Genomic DNA, 24083 nt, shown 5'->3' on the forward strand with positions numbered 1-24083 from the left:
ACCACTTTGGCTCCAAGTACAAACATTTCATAATGGTTTGAATCCTTCGACTCGGCAAATGGTTGATCCAGTTGTTGGCGAAACCATCAACAACAAAACACCGAAAGATGCCTATGAGTTTATAGAGGAGATGTCACTGAATAACTATCAGTGACAAGTCATGAAGACAAAGCCAACGAAAACAGCCGGCGTTTATAACGTCAATTCGATCACCATGCTCTCTAATCAGGTAGAACTCTTAAATAAAAAGATTGATGGTTTTCTTAGTTCTTTACAAGTTCACCCAGTAATGCGTTGCGAAGTAAGTGGAAATGGAACAAACCATTCGGAATACCACCCTTATGGCTACAAAATGGATAACGAGCAATTAAATTACATAGGTAATAATCCTCGACTTCAAAACAATCAATATAGTAACACTCATAATACAGGTTGGAGGAACCACCCAAATTTCTCGTGGGGCGATCAAGGAAATCAAAGACCACATTATCCTCCAAGCTACCAACAACCACCCTACCAACAAGAAAAGAAGCCAAACCTTGAAGAGAAGCTCTCAAAGCTTATTTTGGTGTCAAAAACTCGTTTTCAGAACACTGAGACAACACTTAAAAATCAATAAGCTTCGATCCAAGGGCTCAAAACCCAGATAGGCCAGCTTTCCAAACTAATCTCTGAACGACCACAAGGTAGCTTGCCAAGTAATACTGAACCCAACCCAAGGGAACAGCTCAACGCAATTAATATTCAAGATAACGAAGGAGTCGTTCAGCTTGGACCAGAACCGAGTCAAGAAACTGTGGTAAGCAAAGGTCAAGGTGAGGTAGAATCTAATAAAAACAAACCAATGACTGACGAATATAAACCTCGTATGCCATACCCCAACGCGACAAGGAAAGACCACTCATATGAAAAATTCAGTAAATTTTTTAAACTCTTAAAAAAATTACATATTAACTTACCGTTTATTGAAGCTCTATCACAGATGCCAAACACAATGAAATTTTTAAGGGAGCTTTTAGCAAATAAGCGAAAGTTGGACGAGGTGTCGCATGTGGAACTGAATGCAGTTTGCTCAGCCATTCTCTAAAATAAACTACCTAACAAACTAAAAGACCCAGTGAGCTTTACTATTCCTTAATTGGTAGTTTAGATATTAATTATGCATTGACTGATCTAAGGGCTAGTATCAACGTCATGCCTTACAAAATGTTTAAGCAACTAAGTCTCAAGAAACCCAAACAGACTAGGATGAACATTCAATTAGCAGATAAAACTATAAGATTCCCTAGATGTATTATTAAAGATGTGCTAGTTAAAATCAATAAATTTATATTTTCCGTTGACTTTATTATTCTAGACATATAAGAGGATAGCAACACTCTCTTAATCCTTGGAAGGCCCTTTTTAGCAACTACTAAAACCATCATTGATGTTGGCACAGGCGAACTCACACTCCGGGTGAGAGACGAAACAATCACCCTTCAAGCTTGAAATCCTGGCAACACATCAGAGATTGAAGGTAATTATTTAAACCATCCTACTAAAACTAACAATATGGTGCAACCTACTTTAGAGAAAATGAGTCTGAAGGAAGCAAACGAGTCGTTCTCAAGCAAAAGTAGATGACCTGTTCATGAAGATCGAAGACTACACATCGAGGAACTCAATGAATGGCGAACACACAAACCAAGAACACCTGACAAATAGAAATTACGCCAAAACGAGCCCGATACCTCTCCAAATAAACTTAAAGTTGGTAATAAAGTCTTATTAGATGCCGCAGATCCCTACATTGTCACTACCATACCGAATGAGGAAATCTCTCTTACGATACTCAGTATTTTTCCATTTAGTACGGTGGAGGTGAGTCATCCCAAGTTCGACACTTTTAAGGTAAACAACACCCGATTAAAATCTTATTGTGATGAGATTGACAGCAAAAATGATGAGTATAAACTCCTCAAACCACCATGATCATACAACGGAGAGGTAAGTCAAGCTTAGACTATAAATAAGCGCTTCTCGAGAAGCAACTTGAGCACTAACAATATTAATTTCTTTAAATTTTGGTATTTAACTCCTAACTTACTAATAGAAATCTTAAATACAGGTGTTTCTATAAAGACATGTCCAAGAACACAGGCGTGCTTAAGGCCATGTGAAAATAGGGCAAAAGACTTCCCCAACACGGGCTATGATTAAACGCCATGGCCGTGCGATATAGCCGTGGTCGAGCCTACCAAAACAACACGGGCGTGCCACACGCCCATGTGGACGAACTGTGGGCGAACCTATTAAAATAGCACGGTCGTGCAACACGCCTGTGGAACACCCGTGGTTGAACCTGCTAAATTAACACGGGCGTGAGGCTTGCATACATGGGCGTGAGGCTTGCATACATGGGCGTGGGAGAAGCGAACAAAGCTAGACGCAGTCATGCGACACGGCCGTGTGAACCCACACGCCTAAGGAACACGAACGTGTACTAAATGTCAGACGCGCTCAAATTTAAAATTTACGAATCACACGGGCTGAAATTAGGGAGCACGAGCGTGTGTCAAGGTCGTGTGCCCTAAAATCTATAAATATCCTACACTATTCATTTTCTTCCCTATTCAAAAACCCTAACCCTAGCCTCTGCAACTCCACACAGCCCCTTTGCCACGCCCGTGCGCTGCCTACAACTCTATTCTCAATGCCCACTCTCTTCCCTTAGCTTTTGTTTACTCCTTTTTCTTTTACTTCACTGATTTATAATGCTATTTATCATATTAATGTATGTTTTTCATGTTATTTCCACATTGATAATCACATAAATTTCATTTATCAAACAAGTTATCATCTTTCTCATGTTTAAAATCGTGCTCATTACATGATTCCTACACTTCATGTAATTAGTTAGAAGTAAATATTCATGGCTAGGATAGTTGAAATAATCATGCATATTGTGTTGACATTTCTTTTCATTCATATAGTATTTTGCATTCTATTCCTTGCCATTTTTTATATGACCAAGCTCATGCCACAAAGAAATGGGTCATTGAACTTATTGTTTTAATTTAGTGATTGTGGCTGAATATATTTATGCATTTTTCTTTTCGAATTTAGTCACATTCTTTTTATATATATTATAAATTGTCCACTCATCAAAAAGATGAATTGATGTTTCCACTTGCAGGTACACAATGTCGTCTTTAAGAGGAAAGAAAACTGTTGTACCGGCCTCGAAGAAAAGAAAGGGAGCATCCTCTTCTATGAGTCCAACCCTGAAAATTCGTCACCCTCTCCTACAGTTCCTTCAAAGGCCCCAAGAAGAGCTTTTTCAAATACCTCAGGCCCAACCATTAAATACGAGTCATTGCATCGATTGGGCTGCCAGAAAACAAGTTCAGATGGCTGACGCGATTCGGGCTCTCCTAACCACCGACCCTTGAGAGCTGTTCTTCAAGATTATCGAGCTGACATACCTCGAACTCACAATGGAACTATGCTCAATGTTCCATCTTCAAACCATAATGACAAGGTACGATAATCCTAGCACGGTCCAGTTTCGCCTAGGTGGGTTAGTCCGCCAGCTAAGCGTCATAGAGTTTGGTGTTGCACTAGGCCTATATACGGAGGAGTTCAATGAGGAGAATGAACTACATGCTCTCAGTCGCCACATACATTTCTCTCCCTCGAAGTGTAGGCACACTTTGGCCTCCTACAATCCTAGCCGCTCCAAGGCATCAGTTCTCCCAACATTCCTGAGGTACTTACATGCTATTTTAGCTCACATGATTACAGGGAGACGAGAGAGCACTAGCGTCGTCAACACCCACGACGTCTACTTATGGTGCATGTTGCAAGGGCACATCTTTGACCTTGCCTATTTTATCGCCCTTGCGATTAAAAATCAGACAGAGCAGCATCAAAAGAGGGGTCATCTCCATTGGCCCTTACGTGACTCGACTGGTGCGACACTTCGAGCTCCTCGACACTACGACCCAAGAATCATCTCACACCCTCATCGACCAAATGTCTCCACAAAGCATCTCGAGCATGCTTAGCATGAGAATGATCGAGAGGCACCGAGAAATCTATCGTCATCAGCATCGACTCGCCTAATTTACCAATGAGGAAGCCTACAAGGACATTCTTGATGATGTCCCCCCACAGCACGAGGACCCACCGACTCAGCCACCACCACCCTCTCGTCCAGTTCATACGACGACTTCATATGCTGACATCTCTGAGCGCCTCACCTGATTCGAGTAGCAGTGTTTTTAACGATTTATCAACATTGATACTACTCTACAGCAGATTTGTCAGCACCTCCACATCTCATCGCCAGTCTCACCTCGCGAACCATCCAGTGATGAAGATGTTTAAAAATACTTATTTATTATTTTATGTTTTTTAATTTTTATTGAAACTACTTTTTATTTTTATTAGATTTTAGAAATTTTATTTTTAATTATTAATTTCGTTTATTTCTTTTTGAGTAATTATTCTTCCTAATATCCCCTAAAAAATTCTTGATTTTATCACAGTTATATAGATATCTTAAGCTCATCATCACATAGGAACTAAAAACTCCACCGGAAAAAGTTCTCCACGACTGCCAGGTCCAGATCGACCATGACCATAGCTACCACTAGATATAATATTCTTTTAGCGCAGGACTTATGGACTATTAAACCTCTACGACTGCCAGAGTATCCTCCTCCACTCTCAAATCGATTACTCTCTAAAACTCTAGTTCGAGGAATTCATCATACAGGAAGTTTCACTTCTCTTCCTTTCTTAATTTTATATTCTCATATCTATCTTTATACATTGAGGGCAATGTACATCTTAAGTGTGAGGGACATTCATTTCATTATCAGAAAAATCCCTGAATACTCACCTTTTTCTCTTGAAAAACTCTCATATCATATTTAGGATAAATTTTAATTGATTTATGATTTTGATCGATATATCTTGAATTAAAACATAGAAATTTATGCATTGATTGTTTAAACTTTAAGCCATTAGAGAATCAAGCATGATAAGTTGATTTTTAAGAATTTAAAATTATAGGTTGTTTCTCCAAGTCTAGGTATTACTTTGAATTAGAACTTACGAGTCTTAACATCAAAAATGCATAATTTTTGTGAGATTTTTGAGCCTTTTAAGCATCTATTAATTCTTTCATGCTCACTTTTATTATTGCTTTGAGTGCGTCAGTATTAAACTGTTATTCTAGTGTCATGGGTTGCGCATGGGAGCCCGCAACCATGACACATCTGTGTGAACTATCAAGAAGGAAGGAGATTATTTGGCCCAATCGGACCGGCCCATTGCTTGAAGAGATTGAAGGCCCATCTACAAGTTAGACAAATATGGAAACATGATCTTACAAGATATTATTTTATAAGATTACATATCTTAGATAAGATATGTAATCTTAGAAGATATGATTTTATATTTGGTGGTAGGTGCCTTTTAATCTTAGCCATTGATGTACTTAATTTTGTACCGTTGGATTTGGAGAGGCTCAACTATAAATAAGAGACCTCTTCCCTCATTGTAAATCACTTGAGTTTTGAGCAATAAGAATTCTTGAGAGCATTCACTCAAATCTATCTCTCGTGTTCTTATTTTCTTTGGCTTGTTCTTGTCTCGTTCTTCTTTCATCTTGTTTGGCTTTAAGGTGCTTTCGCTTAAGTTGTGTTTTGGGAAGAATTCATTGAATCCTTCTTTTGTGGAAGTTAAGTGACTTAGGCGTTTTGGAGTAAGAAGCGCCTAAGGCCGCACGGATTGTGAGGCAAAATCCTAAGTCCGTGACAGTTGGTACCAAAGCCGGTTCGAAAGCACTTTTGAGATATGTCGAAAGAAGTTGTTGATCAGAATGAGCCAATGGAGACCCGTGGGAGGGCTAGAAAGGCTAGTCGATCGAGGGATATGCTGTTGAGCTTGGAGATTCGAGTGGTCAATCTCGAGGAGTCCGTTGGTGACATGAAGGAGACACTCGAAGAGGTCCTAACCCGTATGGAGGAACTGAGGGAAGATAGCAAGGAGTTTGTGTTGGACTCCCTCAGATCCACTTCGGACAAACTGACAGGGAGGGATGAAGCTCTTGAAGCCCTGTTGACTGCCATGAAAGAAGAGATTGCTGAGCTTAAGGGGGAGCTCAGAATCTGTAAGGCTGCCTTGGGAAGTGGGATGTTGGCTTCGGGACCGAAGCAACGTCATGTGGATGTTTCAAAACCCGAGAAGTTCAAGGGAGTTAGGTCCACGAGAGAAGTGGACAACTTCTTGTGGGAATTGGAGCAATATTTTCGAGCAATTGGCATTGAGGATGATGCCACCAAGGTAAACACCGCTTCCATTTACTTTTCTGATGTTGCTCTCTTGTGGTGGAGACGTAGGTCCACGGATGAGAAACGTGGAGGAACGACCATTGGAACTAGGGAGGAGTTCCAAAGAGAGTTGAAGAAGTAGTTTTATCCACAACATGCCGAAAAGGAGGCTCGTGCTAAGTTGCGTCGGCTTACGCAACAAGGCACTGTTCGAGATTATGTTTGGGAATTCAGCGAATTGATGCTTCAGATCTCAGACTTGAATGAGAAAGAAGCATTCTATTGGTTCGAAGATGGTTTAAAAATGTGGGCCAAGCAAGAGTTGCGTCGCCTAAATATCACCGAATTGACCGAAGCTATGGCAAAGGCAGAAAATTTCTATGATGTTGGGGGAAGAAAGTTTGATAATAACGATTCTTCCAAACCTAAGTTGGGACCAAAAGACAATGGTGGGGGAAATAAGGATCAAAGGGAAAAGAACGACGAAGGCCCAAAGTCTAGTCAAGGTAAGCCTTGGGATAGAAAAGGACCAATGAAGTGCTTTCTCTGCCAAGGCCCACATAGAATAAGTGTCTGTCCAAAGAGAGCCACTTTTCATGCCATGGAGGCACGCAAGAAGGCCGAAGATGACACCAAAAGCCTCAATTCGATATTAGGAGGTGTCGAAGAGAAGTCAAGCAATGGGCTGATGTTTGTGGACATCATCGTAGCTGGCAAAAGATTGAATGCACTTGTTGATACTGGTGCATCTGATTTATTCATGTCTAAAGAAATGGCAAAGGAACTGGGCCTTAGAATCGAAGAAGATTCGGGACGAATCAAAACGGTGAATTCAGAAAGCATTCCCATAACGGGGGTGGCAAAAGGGGTGGAACTCAAACTTGGCGAGTGGACGAGCAAAGCGACCATTAAGGTAATCCCACTTGATGATTACGATTTTACAGTTGGATTAAGTTTACTTGACAGGCTTAATGCAGATATTCACCCTTCCGAGAACTACATGACAATCTCCGATGCAAATCAACGATATATGGTGAGAATGAAAAGGAAATGAAGCATAGAGGAAAAAACCTTGTCGGCAATTCAATTTGCCAAAGGAGTCCGTCGAAATGAAGTCTCCTACCTAGCTACCTTGAGAGACAATATAGATGATAAATTCGAGGTGGAAATTCCAAAGGAAGTGGAACGGTTGCTAAAGTCATTTCAAGATGTAATGCCCATAGAGTTGCCCAAAAAATTGCCACCTAAGAGGGAGGTGGACCACAAGATCGAGCTGTTGCCCAATGCTGAACCACCAGCAAGGGCACCATATCGAATGGCTCCACCGGAACTAGAGGAATTGCGAAAGCAATTGATAGAGCTTTTAGATGCCGGGTTCATTAGACCCTCTAAAGCCCTGTTCGGCGCACCTGTGTTATTTCAAAAGAAGCATGATGGATCTTTGAGAATGTGCATCGACTACAGGGCCTTAAACAAAATCACTATAAAAAACAGGTATCCCATTCCTCTCATTGCAGATTTGTTCGATCAACTTGGTAGCGCGAGATGGTTTACTAAGTTGGATTTGCGATCGGGGTACCACCAAGTGAGAATAGCTGAAGGGGATGAACCCAAGACAGCCTGTGTAACTAGGTATGGGTCCTTTGAGTTCTTGGTGATGCCATTCGGGTTGACAAATGCTCCGGCCACATTTTGTACCCTAATGAATAAGGTATTACAACATTTCTTGGATCGTTTTGTGGTTGTTTATCTTGACGATATTGTGGTATATAGTAAGACACTCGAAGAGCATGTGGGACACTTGGGGGAGGTGTTCCAAACTTTACGAGAAAATGAGCTATATGTCAAAAAGGAGAAATGCTCCTTTGCCCAACGAGAAGTGCCATTTCTAGGCCATATTGTGGGAGGGGGCACGATTCGAATGGATGAAAGTAAAATTCGAGCAATTACCGATTGGAAGTCACCAACCAAGGTGACGGAGTTGCGGTCTTTCCTTGGATTGGCAAATTACTACCGTCGCTTCATTGACGGCTATTCCAAGATCACTGCACCCTTGACGGACCTGTTGAAAAAGGGCAAAGTGTGGGATTGGGACCTTCGGTGTGAGAAAGCCTTCAACCAAGTGAAACAAGCGATGACGAGTGAGCCTATACTCGCATTGCCAAATTTTTCAAAGGCGTATGAGGTACGCAGAGATGCTTCAGAGTATGCGATTGGAGGGGTGTTAATGCAAGATGGACATCCGATTGCTTTCGAGAGTCGAAAGCTTAACGAGACGGAACGGAGATACACGGTCCAAGAAAAAGAGATGACGGTAGTGGTGCATTGTTTGCGCACATGGAGACACTATTTGCTGGGTTCCAGGTTTGTGGTATTCACTGATAATGTTGCAAATAGCTATTTCTTAACCCAGAAAAAGTTGTCCCCCAAACAGGCTCGTTGGCAGGTTTTTCTAGCAGAGTTTGATTTTAGCATGGAATACAAGCCGGGGAGTGCCAACATTGTGGCCGATGCACTTAGTCGAAAAATGGAATTCGCAACGATAAGCCAACCCGAGAGTCCCTTATTAGAGCGCATTCAAGAAGGACTGTCCCATGATCCCACGGCCAAAAATCTAATAGAGCTTGCTAGAGATGGAAAGACGAGGCGATTTTGGCTCGAGGGAGAATTGTTATACACTCATGGGCAACGTCTATATGTGCCTCAACATGGGAATTCTGAAGGAAGTCATGAAGGAATGTCATGATTCAAGATGGGCTGGCCATCCAGGAATACACCGCACCTTGGCTCTATTGGAGGATCGATTTTATTGGCCTCACATGGGTGATGATGTGGAGACCTATGTAAAAACTTGTTTAATATGCCAACAAGATAAGGTTGAGTTGAAAGCCCCTGCTGGTTTGTTACAACCATTGCCCATTCCGGAGCGCCCATGGGAGAGCTTGTCCATTGATTTTATCACAGGCTTGCCTAAATCTGATGGATTTGCGAGTATTTTTGTTGTGGTGGATAGGTTTTCGAAGTATGCAACTTTCATCCCCGCAACCAAGGAGTGTCCTGCTGAGAAAGCAGCTCGCTTATTCCTTAAACATGTGGTGAAGTATTGGGGAGTACCACAGTCTACCATCAGTGATCGAGATGGGCGATTCACGGGTCGGTTTTTGACAGAGTTGTTCAAGTTAATGGGCTCAGACCTAAACTTTTCCACTAGCATGCATCCACAAACTGATGGGCAAACCGAACGAGTGAATGCATTGTTGGAGAAGTATCTTCGACACTATGTAAGTGCAACACAAAAGGATTGGCCAAAGTTGTTGGATGTGGCCCAATTTTCATACAATTTACAACGAAGTGGGGCAACGAACCAGAGTCCGTTTGAGATAGTGACGAGGCAACAGCCGCTTACACCCAATGCAGTTACAACTCGTTATGCAGGACCGAATCCAGCAGCTTATCGATTTGCAAGGGATTGGCAAGAGCAAAACGATCTAGCTAGAGCTTGTCTACATAAGGCAAGTAAGCGCAACAAAAAATGAGCAGACCAAAATCGAAGGGACGTGCAGTTTCAGGTTGGTGACCCAGTTCTTGCCAAACTACACCTGATTTTGCGACATGATGGGTTACACAAAGGACTCGTTCGGCGGTATGAGGGGCCATTTCGAATTGTGAAGAAGGTAGGCAAGGTGGCCTACAAGCTTGAGTTGCCTGAAAAGCTTAAAGTTCATCCAGTATTCCATGTGAGTATGCTTAAGCCATTCCATGAAGATGGAAGAGACCCAAATCGAAGCAAGTCTGAATGAGCACCCATGGGGGTAAAAGTCGCCTATGATCGAGAGGTCGAGAACATTGAAGCGGATCGTGTGGTCAGATGTAAATACTACCGACCGCGGCGCGAATACTTAGTCCGATGGAAGGGATTCCCGGATAGTGAGATAAGTTGGGAACCTGCTGAAGCCTTGTGGCAATTCTAAGACAAGATAGATCGATACCATGCGGAAGACGCGACGAGGGCGTCGCTAGATTTGGTGGGGAAGAATGTCATGGGTTGCGCATGAGAGCCCGCAACCATGACACATCTGTGTGAACTATCAAGAAGGAAGGAGGTTATTTGGCCCAATCGGACCGGCCCATTTCTTGAAGAGATTGAAGGCCCATCTACAAGTTAGACAAATATGGAAACATGATCTTACAAGATATTATTTTATAAGATTACATATCTTAGATAAGATATGTAATCTTAGAAGATATGATTTTATATTTGGTGGTAGGTGTCTTTTAATCTTAGCCATTGATGTACTTAATTTTGTACCGTTGGATTTGGAGAGGCTCAACTATAAATAAGAGACATCTTCCCTCATTGTAAATCACTTGAGTTTTGAGTAATAAGAATTCTTGAGAGCATTCACTCAAATCTCTCTCTCTTGTGTTCTTATTTTCTTTGGCTTGTTCTTGTCTCGTTCTTCTTTCATCGTGTTTGGCTTTAAGGTGCTTTCGCTTAAGTTGTGTTTTGGGAAGAATTCTGTTGAATCCTTCTTTTGTGGAAGTTAGGCTGACTTAGGCGTTTTTGGAGTAAGAAACTGCCTAAGGCCGCACGGATTGTGAGGCAAGAATCCTAAGTCCGTGACATTATAACATGCTTGACTATACATGTCGAGACCATACCATTTGATTTGATATATCAAAATGATTTAAGGCACTTAGGATTAACCTACTCATGCCATGAAAAGCCTACATTTACAATTAACCCTTAGAAAACCCCTTTGAGCCTAACAAGCCATTCTTTATATTAACCTTAATATTGCCCTTAACCCATTATTGTTGAAATCCCCTAAATTAATTTGATCCCTATTTTTGTCGAGATTTGAGTAGAAGAAATTGTTTAGCTATGTCTTGTTTGTAATAAGTTAGTCTATAAATATTTAACTTGTTCTTAAAAAAAAACACTATGTATACATATCTGTAATTTTATATTCTGAGAGAAGCCCTGTTGTACGCAAGTGAAGATTAGCTCTTTTTCTAGTTAGGCAATTTTTCAATTCAATCTCGATTCTAACCCTTTCTTTCAGCTTGTGACCACACCCCTCTAACCAAGCCTTACTACAACCCTCTAAAGGCCTTTTGATTGATGTATTATCTTAAATTATACTGGTCAAGATTTGATTTTCATGCAAGCCTATAGTAATGACTTTTCATTATTGACTATTGAGTGCTTCATTTATTGCCCTTAAACACCTCAAGTGATTTCAGTGAATCTTTAGTGAAGATGTGAAACTCTGTGATATTCTAAATCAAAGGTAATTACTTAGATGCGGAGAGACACCTATGTTTGCATGATTAAATACTCAACTTGGAATGTTTGAGACTTTTATATTCTTTTAGTTAAATTCTCAATGTATGATTACCTATGAATTATTTTGAGATATTATCGATAAGAATTATAAGTTGAGGAGAATTTATTTTGACTATGAATTGAGGATTTTGCTTGAAGACAAGCAAATGCTTTAGTTTGGGAGTATTTGATAAACCGTAATATATACATATATTTACACCATGTTTAACGCATTTTATGAATAATTTTCCATTAAAATTGGTGAATTCGATGCTCCTAATGCTTTAATTTCATGTTTTATACTTAAGAGAGCATGGGAGAGTGAAAGAAACGAGAAAGCCAATAACGAAAAAATGGGCCGAAGTACGAACTCAACACGGCTTAAACTTCCCCACACGAGTAAACCACACGACCATGTCAATCTGGCAGAAACGAAGCACGACTCACACGAGTATAGCACACGCCTGTGCCATTCTAACGGCTCGAACACGGCCTGAACTAATCTCACACGGGCGTGTCACAAGGGCATGTCCCTGCCGAGCCCTAGTTGAAGCCAATTTGAAAAAGGCTAATTTTGAGGGCAAAAAGGCATTCCAAGTCCTTTGGGTTCGACAATCCGACCTTGCTAAAACTATACTACTGTTCGATAAGTACACTTGCCTACATCGCGATAATAGTTAGTTTCAAGAACAATTAATTATAAACATTTAAAACCTATCACGAAATAACGCGATCACTACTCGAGAAGGGTAAGGATTGAACCTAAGATGGAACGAGACAACCAAAGGCTACAATCTCGCCATATAAGAAACTTTCTTTTCCCCAAACTCTGTTTATTTTTTCTGATTGGGCATTTAGTCGGTGGCATAATTACACTTCTAGAATTTTCTGTTTATTTTAGTATCTAAGATATTTTTATTTCACGGGCCATTTTGAGTGTTGGGCCTTCAGTATTGTTCTGTTTATTTTTGAACTTTGTTTTATATTTTAATTGCTATACAAGCCCAATCCGATTATTATTTCAAAAAAAAAAACTATTTTAGAACAATATGTTAAATAATATAAGTTTGTACTATAAATTCATTTGCAGAAAGCTTTGTTTGATGCTAAGCCAATGTCTTGGACTAAACCACCGGGATGCAACAGAAACTTTTCTCCTTAGAGTTTGACTTGTTCTTTTGAACTCTCTCCTTGCCATGCAATGAGTTGTTCCTGGAATTACTCAAACCATTGAATTCCTTGGGAATTTTCACGAGGATAGATGGCTTAACGATGCTATGATTCTTGAAACCTTGCTCACTCGTCCAAGAGCAATCCTGAAAAAACCGAACCAACTGTATGTTATCCCTGTAAATTGATATGACTTTCGTAGGATGTTGAATTAGTAGATCACTCCAAAAAGGGTCCTCCAATAGCTCCACTAGTTCCTTTTTCTCCTCTAATGCTGGAGGAGGTTCTTCCCCAGGATTATTAGAAACCTCATCCTCACAATCTGATCTTAGCCACGCTTGGCTATCAAAGAAGGTCTCCTCTTCTTCACTATCTGCAAAAGAAAAAATTGGTTATATTGTATATTATCCTATATATTTAGGAATATATTATATATATCTTTTCTATTTTTATGTTATCATTGTTGTATAAATATTATCTATACTCTTAAAAGGGATTATCTGCGTGAACCAAAAGGAGTCAATAAATTATTTTCATCCAGAAAGAGTGGCAAGAGAAAAGAAAAAATAAAAAAAAAAACAGCCATTTTGAAGTTATGTTAGCGTACAACTTCAAGCAACCGTGTTTTTCTAGTCAATTGTTCAGGCCAGCTGCAATTAGAAGCACCACTCAATTTTTGTACCTTCCATCCAATTTCAAAACTTAAAAACACTTTTTTATTTGGTTAAATTTTGCTATTAGTACATGTATTTTACGGAAATTATGTATTTAATCTTTATTCTTTAATTTAATATTTTTAGTCTTTATATTTTTCACATTTTAAAGTTTTAATTCCCACTAAACAATAATTGTTAAATTCATTAAGTTTTTCTATTTTCAAATTTTGATTCGACAAATATATTATTATGTGTAATATACTATGTGAGCTTGTTATTTTCAGATATTGTTCACTAAAACCTAGTTAATGGATGAATAACTCATTTATGTTAAGACTAAAATTTTAAAATTTGAAAAATATATGGACTTAGAATGATCCAATTAGATAATATAGACTAAATTTAAAATTGTATGCATAAAACATGACTAGTAATTGAATTTAACTGTTATTGTTTAAGTCAAGACTAAAACAATTCAAAAAGTATAGAATTAAAATTAACACCTTAAAAAGTTTAAGGATTAAACCTACAATTTTTACAAAGTACAAGAACTAATAGTAGAATTTAACCTTTTTAATTCTTATAACTTGAGCTTGTATCCATAATCCTTTCCTAACAACTTGAGTTTAACTTCTTCTTTTTTAAATAATATCTAGAATTATTTATAACTCAACTTCGAACTTGACTTTAATTACAAGAAGTTCCTAAATGAAATGTTTGTAGAAAAAAGAATGGGTTAAGATAGTAGACGTACCGATCTTATCGTCGAGTGGACAATCTTCATTGATCTCCAAGACAGGTGACAGCAGGCAGAGTCCTGTACTGTTAGAACAAATCCCTTTATCTGGTGTCTCAAGTTCCTGGACTGAACCACAGGTATCCATTACAACTTGGAATGGCTTCTTACCAAACCAAATCAAAGATTTTAGGATTTGAGTTATCCCGTAATGAAACTTTTCTGCAATTGAAGACAAGAGATCCAATATATATATATATAAAAAAATATATTTGTCTTTTAGCCAAACGCAATGTGGAAGTATAAAAGATTATTCTTTCAAGGAGAGTAACAACGTAAAAAGGCATTGAAAATGCTTTGGGACATCCGCAGCATTGTTCGATTCTTTTGGCCTTCTTTTTTATGTTTTTTGTTTTTATAGATTTCACTCCATTTGTTTTATATTTAGAAGAGTTAGATTGTATTTTATTTTTATTTAGAAATAGATAATTTAATTTATGTATGTTAGATTAAATAACAAATTAGTTTTTCTTTTAAAAAGTCCTTTCATTTTTATTATTAAAAATTAGTCCATATACGTCAACATGATGTACATGTGGCACGCACATGTCATTATTTAGTTATTCCGTCAAGAGAAGATATTATATGAAACTGTGATTTCACATCATCCTTATTCATTTTCAATAAGAGAATGATAAATAAGATATTTTTTCTTGATTTTTAGTATTTTTAGTTAGATTTGATTTTTTTCAAGAGGAAAAAGCTAAAAATCAAGAGAAAAAATCTAATTTGTCATTCTTCTATTGAAAAGGGATAAATATAACGTGGAATCACAGTTTCATACCATTCTTTCTCTTCCGTTAATCACATCAGCTTTTAACAATACAGATAGATAATGAATAAAATTATAAATAAAAAGAACTAATTTATTTTTTATCTAATTTATTAAGATTAATTTATTATTTTTAATAAGAAAAGGTAAAATACAACCCAATGTATAACAAAAGAGTTGTTGTAAAGGAAATGCTAGATATGGGATTGATATAATTTTTGGGTACATAAAAATTGGAATACGACAAATCACTAGAATTAAATAGAATAGCAGTCTATCAACAGCTTTTTATAATCTGAGTTATGTTTTCTCTTTTCCAATAAAAAATTACTGAATTATTACAGAAAAAATGGCATGAAAAATATATAATCTTTCCAAGACACGAGAAAATGGAGAAATTAAAGTTGAAGATATCTAAATCTTAATTAAATTTGAAGTAATTAATATATTAACAATCATGAATAATAATTACAAGAATATAGTGAAATATGAATGATGAAATCTCAAAGAACAATGAAATGGGTTACATGAAAAATGAAAAAAAAAAAAAACAACATTGATCATTTCATCATAACTCTGAATTCCTCGAAGCTTAAAACACCATCACCATTTATGTCAAAATGTTTGATCATAACCATACATTCATCAATGGACTTTGATTCCCCAAGTTTTTTCAACATTTTCCTGAGTCCTTTAGGTGTAATGAACCCACATCCATCTTCATCATACATCCCAAAAGCTTGTCTCAAATCTTTCAACTTCTCTTCTTCATCATCTTCTTCCATTAACTTAATAAGATCTTCCAAATCCAATAACCCATCACCGTTGGAATCCAATGCTTCCACTGCAACTTCGGCTATATTTAACAACAACTTCCCACCCATTTGGCCTAATCTATGGCTTAACTCAGAAGCTGAGATTTTCCAATCTCCATCTTTGTCGAAATATCTGACAACTCGATCATATTCTTCACTTCTCATCATTTCGAAGTATCAGCTAAAACACAGCTTAGGGTTTATTGTAAGAACGATAACCAGGTTTTTTTTTTTTTTTTTGTGTGTGTGTGCATACATATATATATATAGAAAGAGAGAGAGATAAGGATTGAAGCACTGCGTGAAGGCCGTGTGCCAGTCTTGTACCGACTTAACTACAATAATTGAAGAAGAAAGTGCTCTGAATCTTCTGAAACTTAAAATAAAATAAAATAAAATAAAATAAAAAGAGAGGGATGATCAAAAGCAGGAAAAAGAACATGATAATATAACGATAATGATGATGACGACGATGATGATGAAGAAAATGGAAAGTAAGTTTTCGTGTAAATAGCATCTGGAAAGGAAATAAGAAGGAAATTCAAGAATGATGGGACATTTTCAAATGGGTTATACGTTCCTTATTGATAAAGCATATTTATTATATAGATTGAAATTAGTTCACTACAATTATCAATTTAATTACTATATTATTAAAATAAATAAATAAATTTAAATTATAACACAATTAATATTTACTGTATAGAAAACATTTTAAAAATTATTTATTTCAATTACAGTTAAATCCCATATAATCTTTAAAACCATAAAACTCTAAAAATTTAAATTTATTAAGAAATAAATAATAGTTTTAAACCATAAATGTTTGCATTAGTCCACTTAGGTATTAATTTATTTTTTTAATAATACAAAATTAAATTGATCCACTTACTAATAAATGAATTAATTCGATCAGGTCTCTTTGTCCAATAGACTAAATTCAACATTTTCTTTATAATTTATATATTTTACATTTTACCTTTGGAATTTTTATAGACTTTAATAATTATTAATTTTTATAATTCTATTTTTTTTAATTTCACTCCTCTTGAATGAATTTGAATGTGTGGTTGTTTAGTTCATCTCCAATGTGCTATTTTTATTATTTTTATAATTATTTACATATTTGAATTTTTAAATATTTTTTTTGTAATTTTGCACTTATCTAGAATGAAAATGAACAATTGATTGTCCAAGTTCATCCTAAATGTGTATTTTAATTTATTTTTTAAAATTTTCTAGCATGACATGTCATATTAGCATACATCCACATGTCATGCCATGTGTCAAATTCTAGTGGTTTTTATCAATAACCTCGTCGACCATTAACGATTAAAGCGAGAGTTTAGATCAAGTAATTTTTTTTCCATCACTAAAAAATCAATTAGATATAAGGGCGAGCTTTAGTGAGGACCTTGTTTACTTTAGCCTATAAAAGGGAAATTTTTTTAGATTTGTTATAAAACTTAAAAGAAATATAGAATGAACAAGAGAGAAGAACAGAAGATGAAAGGATGATTCAACTTTCACATTGGCATCCAATAAGCCTGTACATGTCCTTTATTTATAGGGCTTCAAAAACCATAAGTTACAAACCATTAAAGACCAACTTTAAGGTACCCTATAAATGATTTAGGGGCTACAAGATAATGAGTTTAGGGATTATGGACATTCATCTTTTAAGGGTTACAATAGGATAAATTTAGGGGGTTATGGACATCCATTTATCAATATATTTTACAACACTCCCCCTTGGATGTCCATAAATGAAAATGTGTCTCATTAAAATCTTATTAGGAAAAATCCTATAGGATAAAAACCTAATGAAAAAAAAAGAGTGAACAATCTCCTATTACAAGCTATCTTGTTAAAAATTTTACCAGGAAAACCTAGTGGGACAAATCATTGGTTAAAAGAAAACAGTACACCGTGTTTTAGACTCCCCTAATTGAAACATCACATTACATCTTTAAGAATTGACGCATTCAATCTTGTATACTAGTCTTTCAAACGTTGAGATTGACAATGCCTTTAATGTAACCACCCTTCAATTGAGCTATACATGTTGTATTATCTTCGTATAAGATAGTTGGCATCTTTTCCTGTAAAGGAAAATTACATATCTTCCAGATATATTGGGTCAATAACCTTAGCTATACATTTCGGCTTGCCTCATGCATTGCAATTATTTTTGTATGATTTGAAGAGGTGGCATTTAATGTCTGCTTTATTTGACACGGTGATATGGAAGTACCTCCACATGTAAATAAATATCTTGTTTGAGATCGAACTTTATGTGGATCCGATAAATATCCAGCATCAACATAGCCGGCTAATAAGGATTTTGAATCATTTGAATAAAATAATCTAATATTAATGGTCCTTTTGAGATATCCGCATACTTGTTTTATTCTATTCCAAAGTTAATGGGTTAGAGAATAACTAAATCTTGCTAAAATGTTTACAATGAAAGTTATATTAGGTCTTATGTTGTTTGCAAGATATTTCAATGCCCCTATGACACTTAGATATGGTACTTCAAGACCAAAAAACTTTTCATCATTCTTGCAATGACTAAATTAATCTTTATTCACATCCAATGATAATACAACCATCGGGATGCTCAATGGATGTACATTATACATGTAAATTTTCTTTAAGATCTTTTTTGTATAAGTTCACTGATGGACATGCATTCCATCGTTTAAATGCTCAATCTGCAGGATAAGACAAAAAAAATCCAAGATATTTCATCTCGATTTTTTTCTTTAAACAATTTACTACACTTTGAAACTCTTCAGGAGTTCCAATAATATTTAGATCATCAACATAAACAGAAATGACCACAAAATTTGATCCAAACCTTTTTATAAAGACATATGGAAAAATTGGATCATTTTTATCGAATAATTTTTCTAAAGAACTCTATATCCTTCAGGGATTTTAAATCCTTAATGATTTTTATATAAATTTTACTATTAAGTGAGCCATACAAATAGGTTGCAACAACACCAATCCATCAGACTAATAAGATATCTAAATGTGATTGCATCCACTAAATGAGAGTATGTCTCTTACTAATTAATGTTGGGCATTTAAGAAAATCCTTATGCTACAAATTGTGTTTTATTTCTTATGACTTCATTTTTCTCATTTTTTTTTTCACATAAATATCTATTTATATCCTACCGGATTTACATCTTTAGGTTTTTGATGTTTAGAAAATTCAATTCTGCTTGAATTGTGTCTTTCCATTTTAGTCAATCTTTTCTATTTTTACATTCCTCAAAAGATTTAGCCTCAGGATCCTTATTTTCTTTTGTTGTTTCAATGGCAACATTATAAGCAAAATTATTGTCGACAACTATATTTTTCAATTCCATCTTTTTCTCGTATTGACATAACTTATCGAGATCTCTTTATTTTCATCATTTCATTTTCACTTTCAGGTACCTAAATCTTTCTTGTGCTTCATAATTAGTTATGTCATGGGTCTCTTTAGGAACCCTCGCTTCTCCTATATTACCATCTCATAAGTAATGGTTTATCTATTAGTTGAAGGCGTTTAATAAATGTTCAGCTAAACTATTTTATGTGTGAACATGAGCTACTGATCTTTCACTGCTCATTTATTTTGTATTAACAGTTTGCCTTATTGGGACATCAATTAATATTAGAGTATTTTCAGTTGGTATGAGAGATTTTGTAATTCTTTTTAGGTCAATATATGAATCTGACAATTGGTTTGTAAAATGAATATTATCTATTGAACTTCTAGTTCACATTGCTTTGTTCAAGGATCTTAGACAATGATAATTTATTTCAAGTACTTTATTCATTTAGCTTTTATTCTCTCTCCCTAATGTTGGGAATGTTGTATCATCAAAAACACAATCAACAAATTGTGCAGTAAATAAATCCCCAGTTAATAGTTCAATATACTTACTTATAGAAGGAGATTCATAACCAACATATATTCTCAACTTCCTTTGAGGACCCATCTTTGTGTGTTGTGGTCGACCAATTGAATCATATATTGCATATCCAAAAATTCTAAGATGGGAAATATTTAGCTCCTGACCAAAATCTAATTGTAATGGAAAGTATTTATAATTTATTGGCTTGATACGTATAACATGAAAATCAACAAATCTCATGTTGAAATAGGAAGCTTTGTTCTCATAAGAAATGATTTAGCTATTAGTTGGAGGCATTTGATAAACAATTTAGCTAAATTGTTTTATGTGTGAACATAAGCTACAAGATGTTCATCTTTTATCCCAATGGACATACAATAATTATTGAAAGTTTGGGACATAAACTCACCAGCATTAGTAAGATGAATTGTTTTAATTGCACAATAAAAAATTAATCATTCAAACAAGCAATCTCATAAATGACAAGTTGCAAGTTGATAACACGTGATTATTTTGTAGATGCATCTACTAAAATCATATAATATCAAAATCATCCACCATATGGATGAATGGACCTATATTCATTTAAGAAATGCAAGACATTAAATCTCAACTTTAGCTAGTGAGCTTGTAATAATCAATAATTATTGAGAACAAGCAACACATTAGAATTCTTTAAATTAAAGAAACTTCTTATTCTTTAATGAACGTTTATGTAACACCCTTAACCCATATCCGTTTCCAGAACAGGGTTACGGAGCATTACTGGAATCAACAGATCAAATACAGACATTTCAAATTATTTTACATTCATGTCAGATATTATTCAGAAAGTCTCTTATATAAGGGCTCAAAACATATATTAGAAACTAATTAGAACTAAACCGGTACTTAGAAAATTTTCCACAAAATCTCAAAAAAATTTCAATGTACAGGGGACACACGCCCGTGTGGCTAGGCTGTGTGTCTCACACGATCGAGGGACATGCCCGTGTCTCAGGCCATGTAGACATTCGAAATAGGGACACACGATCGTGTCCCAGCCCGTGTCCAAATTAGGGTGGTTACTAACTTGAGTCACATGGCTAAGCCACACGCCCGTGTGTTAGGCCGTGTTATCAAATTAATTTACATTAATTAGGTTCAAGGGCCACATGGCCAAGTTACATGCCCGTGTGCTAGGTCGTGTGCCACATACGGCTGAGACATACGCCCTTGTCTCTTTCAGTGTGAATATACCTGAGCATTCTGTTTTACAATTTTAAAGATGCAGGGGACAATACAGCCAAACCATACGCCCATGCACATGACACACGGCTGAGACACACGCCCGTGTCTCTGCCCGTGTGGACAAAATAAAGTCATTTTCAAGCTTTATTTCTCACCCAAACTTGTATTTCACCTACATTAACATTTAAACACATTTCCAATCCAATATAAATCATTCAAATCAAGCCAAAATAATTTTTATGTAAGACATATCAACACATATGTTCAAGTATCTATACTTACCAAAAATATCATATGTACAATTATTTGCAATATTTACATTAGGGAATATGCCAAAAACTTTAAATGTCCAAATTAACTTTAATGATCAAAAGTGGTTATAAAATTTGTTTTATTTATTGTTGACATTTACTTCAAGGAATATGCAAAAAATAATTCAGACAATAACGAAAACGCATATTATATTCTTTTCCAGTAAGATTATATAAATATCATCCGCCTCAAAGAATGATTAATTAGTATAAACCATTGATAATCATATTCTAAGAATGAACATGTAGCAACATTTCGAAACATTCATCTTCCTTTTCATCTAGTTGTCAATAATGATAATCGGTTCTAATTTTATAATTGTTATGTATTGATACATTCATTTCGGGGAGTGGAGTAGAACCACTAGAACAAATAACTCATTATTTGTTTAGCCATAATAAGGCATGAGATTAATTCAGAATACTTTACAAAAATCCTTTTCACAAGAGCTTTGCATAATTAATTAACTAGAAAGAAATGGTCAAGTCATACATAGAGTTTATTGTAAATCAAATGTATGGATAAAACTGACATCTAAAATATCAAACCTAATATAATGCTAGTGCTAGCAAAATTTCATAAACTATTGTAGACATGTATGAAATTTACTTGAAATAATACATTTCATGTTCACTAAAATATTTCCATTTATAATTATTCATATTATTTCTCTAAATAATTAACAAATGGAATAATATAAAACGATGAAGTACCTTTAACATCACTACAAAAGTAACAAGTTTGTTAGGGCTATATAATAGGAAAAATACAAGGCATTTACAAAATCAAACCACACAACCTTCTTTTTTTATATATATATTTCTTATCAAACAACAATCAAATAATACAAACAATGTCCATAGAAATGTCAATGGCCAAATTAATATAGTAATTCTCATTTTTAAGTTTATAAAAATGTTTGCAACCAAAATAATTCAAGAATTAAAAATGACAACAACCATACTTGAAATTATATATTAGAATCAACCTAAAATCAATTTAGACATACCTCAAAATTTGTCATTAAAATAACTTTAACATGTTTGATGTGAAATACTATTTGATTGTTTGGTGTAAAAGAATCTTGATTTTATTAATATATATAATAACTTAAATCGTTGTTGATTAAGAGAATTTTAAATAATATCAAAGTCCAAAACATATGATGTCTAGAACTTAGAAAATTTATATATATATATATATATATATATAAATTAAAACCATCAAATAAACATATAAAACAACTTGTTTAATGATGACTAAGACCAATGCAAGGTCACATATTATGATACCTTAGGCCTTGTTTAATAAAAATGACTGATAATATTATGAATCATGATTTAAAAATCTATCTATTTATAACATTAAAATTAATCTATCCCCATTCAAATACAATTGCCAAGTAATTATCAAATAGCATATATTAAGAAAAACAAATTTTATGAATATAAGCATGTAATGATAAGTGAAATTTACCTCAATCTCTTTTCTTCTACGAAAGTTTTAATAGCAACTTCCTTATTCAACGTTGAGTCTTGATGATTTTATCAAAAAGTAAGCAAATTCAAAATTTATCGATAGAAAATTTTTATTTCAAAATAACTTATATGATTCTAAGACACTCCAATGTTAAGAGCACCGAATCAAAATCCATACCAATATTAAATCTTTCACCATCATTCTAAGATCATACAAATAAAATAAGTTAATCAAAACAATTATAATTGACCATGAATTAGCTAAAAAATAATCAAAATATTAAATATTAAATAACAGAAACTTCATGTAGAAACTTTATATCTTGCTATCTAAGATCTTGGAAATCATAGAGGTAATTTTAATCATCGATAAAAGAACTATCACTTTGAATAAGATCATGATAATAAACATTCTCTATAGTAAAACAATCCAATTATATATCAAATTTACAGAATAAAAATATGTATGTCAAATATTGGCATAGAGAGAAATAGTCAAAATAATAACTTAAAACAAATTAAAATAATGAAATTCGTTTTAGTAACCTTTAAAAAATGGTGAATAAACCAAAATAGTTTAGAAAAAAATTGATTTGTATTCTTTGAATATTTCTCTTTCTATAAGAATATAATTAACAAATTAAAACAATAATGAAAATACGTACACCGTATATAGTTCGACGGGAGCTTTACGGGCAAGTTATATATAGTTACAATGATGTGAATTTCACTATGAACTTGTAAAGGCTGCTAATAACGTGTTATAAAGCTAAAAACTTTGTTCATGCCCTCTATTTATAGGGCTTTAAAAACCACAAGTTACAAAGCATTAAGGACCAACATTAAGGTACCTTATAAATGATTTAGAAGTTACAAGATAATGAATTTAAAGATTGTGGGCATTCATCTTTTAGATGTTACAATAGAATAAATTTGGAAGGTTATGGACATCCATTTATCAATGGATTTACAACAAGATTTTAATAATTATTAATATTTTATAATTCTAAAAAATTTGTATAATTTCACTCGTCTAGAATGAATTTGAATGCTATTTTATTATTTTTACAATTTCTTTTAATTTTTAATAATTTTATACTTTTTAAATAATTATTTACTTTTTTTTTTTAATTTTACACTTATCTAGAATGAAAATGAACAAATGATTGTTTGAGTTCATCTTAAATATACATTTTATTTTTAAAATTTTCTAACATTACATGCCATATCAACATACATCCACATGGCATGGTCATGCCATATGTCAAATTCTAGTGGTTTTATC

The 24083-nt window shown here is 34.9% G+C and overlaps 2 protein-coding genes across 2 annotated transcripts; both read right to left on the bottom strand.

Annotated features, from left to right (window-relative positions):
• Nucleotides 1-12704: 12704 nt before the first annotated feature.
• On the bottom strand, nt 12705-14463 carry LOC128293144 (uncharacterized). Its single transcript, XM_053028683.1, has 2 exons — nt 14233-14463; nt 12705-13195 (listed from the first exon to the last, which is right to left on the bottom strand). Exons 1-2 carry the CDS (start codon nt 14360-14362, stop codon nt 12777-12779), a joined length of 549 nt encoding a protein of 182 aa, XP_052884643.1. The 5' UTR covers nt 14363-14463; the 3' UTR covers nt 12705-12776.
• A 987-nt stretch (nt 14464-15450) lies between these two features.
• LOC108460067 (calcium-binding protein CML38-like) lies at nt 15451-16427 on the bottom strand. The gene has a single exon (XM_017759447.2). It carries the CDS (start codon nt 16027-16029, stop codon nt 15607-15609), a length of 423 nt encoding a protein of 140 aa, XP_017614936.1. The 5' UTR covers nt 16030-16427; the 3' UTR covers nt 15451-15606.
• Between the last annotated feature and the right edge of the window lie 7656 nt (nt 16428-24083).

This window comes from Gossypium arboreum, chromosome 1, assembly GCF_025698485.1.
Source record: "Gossypium arboreum isolate Shixiya-1 chromosome 1, ASM2569848v2, whole genome shotgun sequence".
NCBI lineage: Eukaryota > Viridiplantae > Streptophyta > Magnoliopsida > Malvales > Malvaceae > Gossypium > Gossypium arboreum.

Bases quoted from the DNA above. Each gene is read 5' to 3' on its own strand.
- LOC108460067 (XM_017759447.2), bottom strand. From the start codon at position 16,029: ATGATGAGAAGTGAAGAATATGATCGAGTTGTCAGATATTTCGACAAA.
- LOC128293144 (XM_053028683.1), bottom strand. From the start codon at position 14,362: ATGGATACCTGTGGTTCAGTCCAGGAACTTGAGACACCAGATAAAGGG. The intron at 13,196-14,232 runs GTACGTCTACTA...TTTCTTTTGCAG, and splicing joins TCCACTCGACGATAAGATCG to ATAGTGAAGAAGAGGAGACC.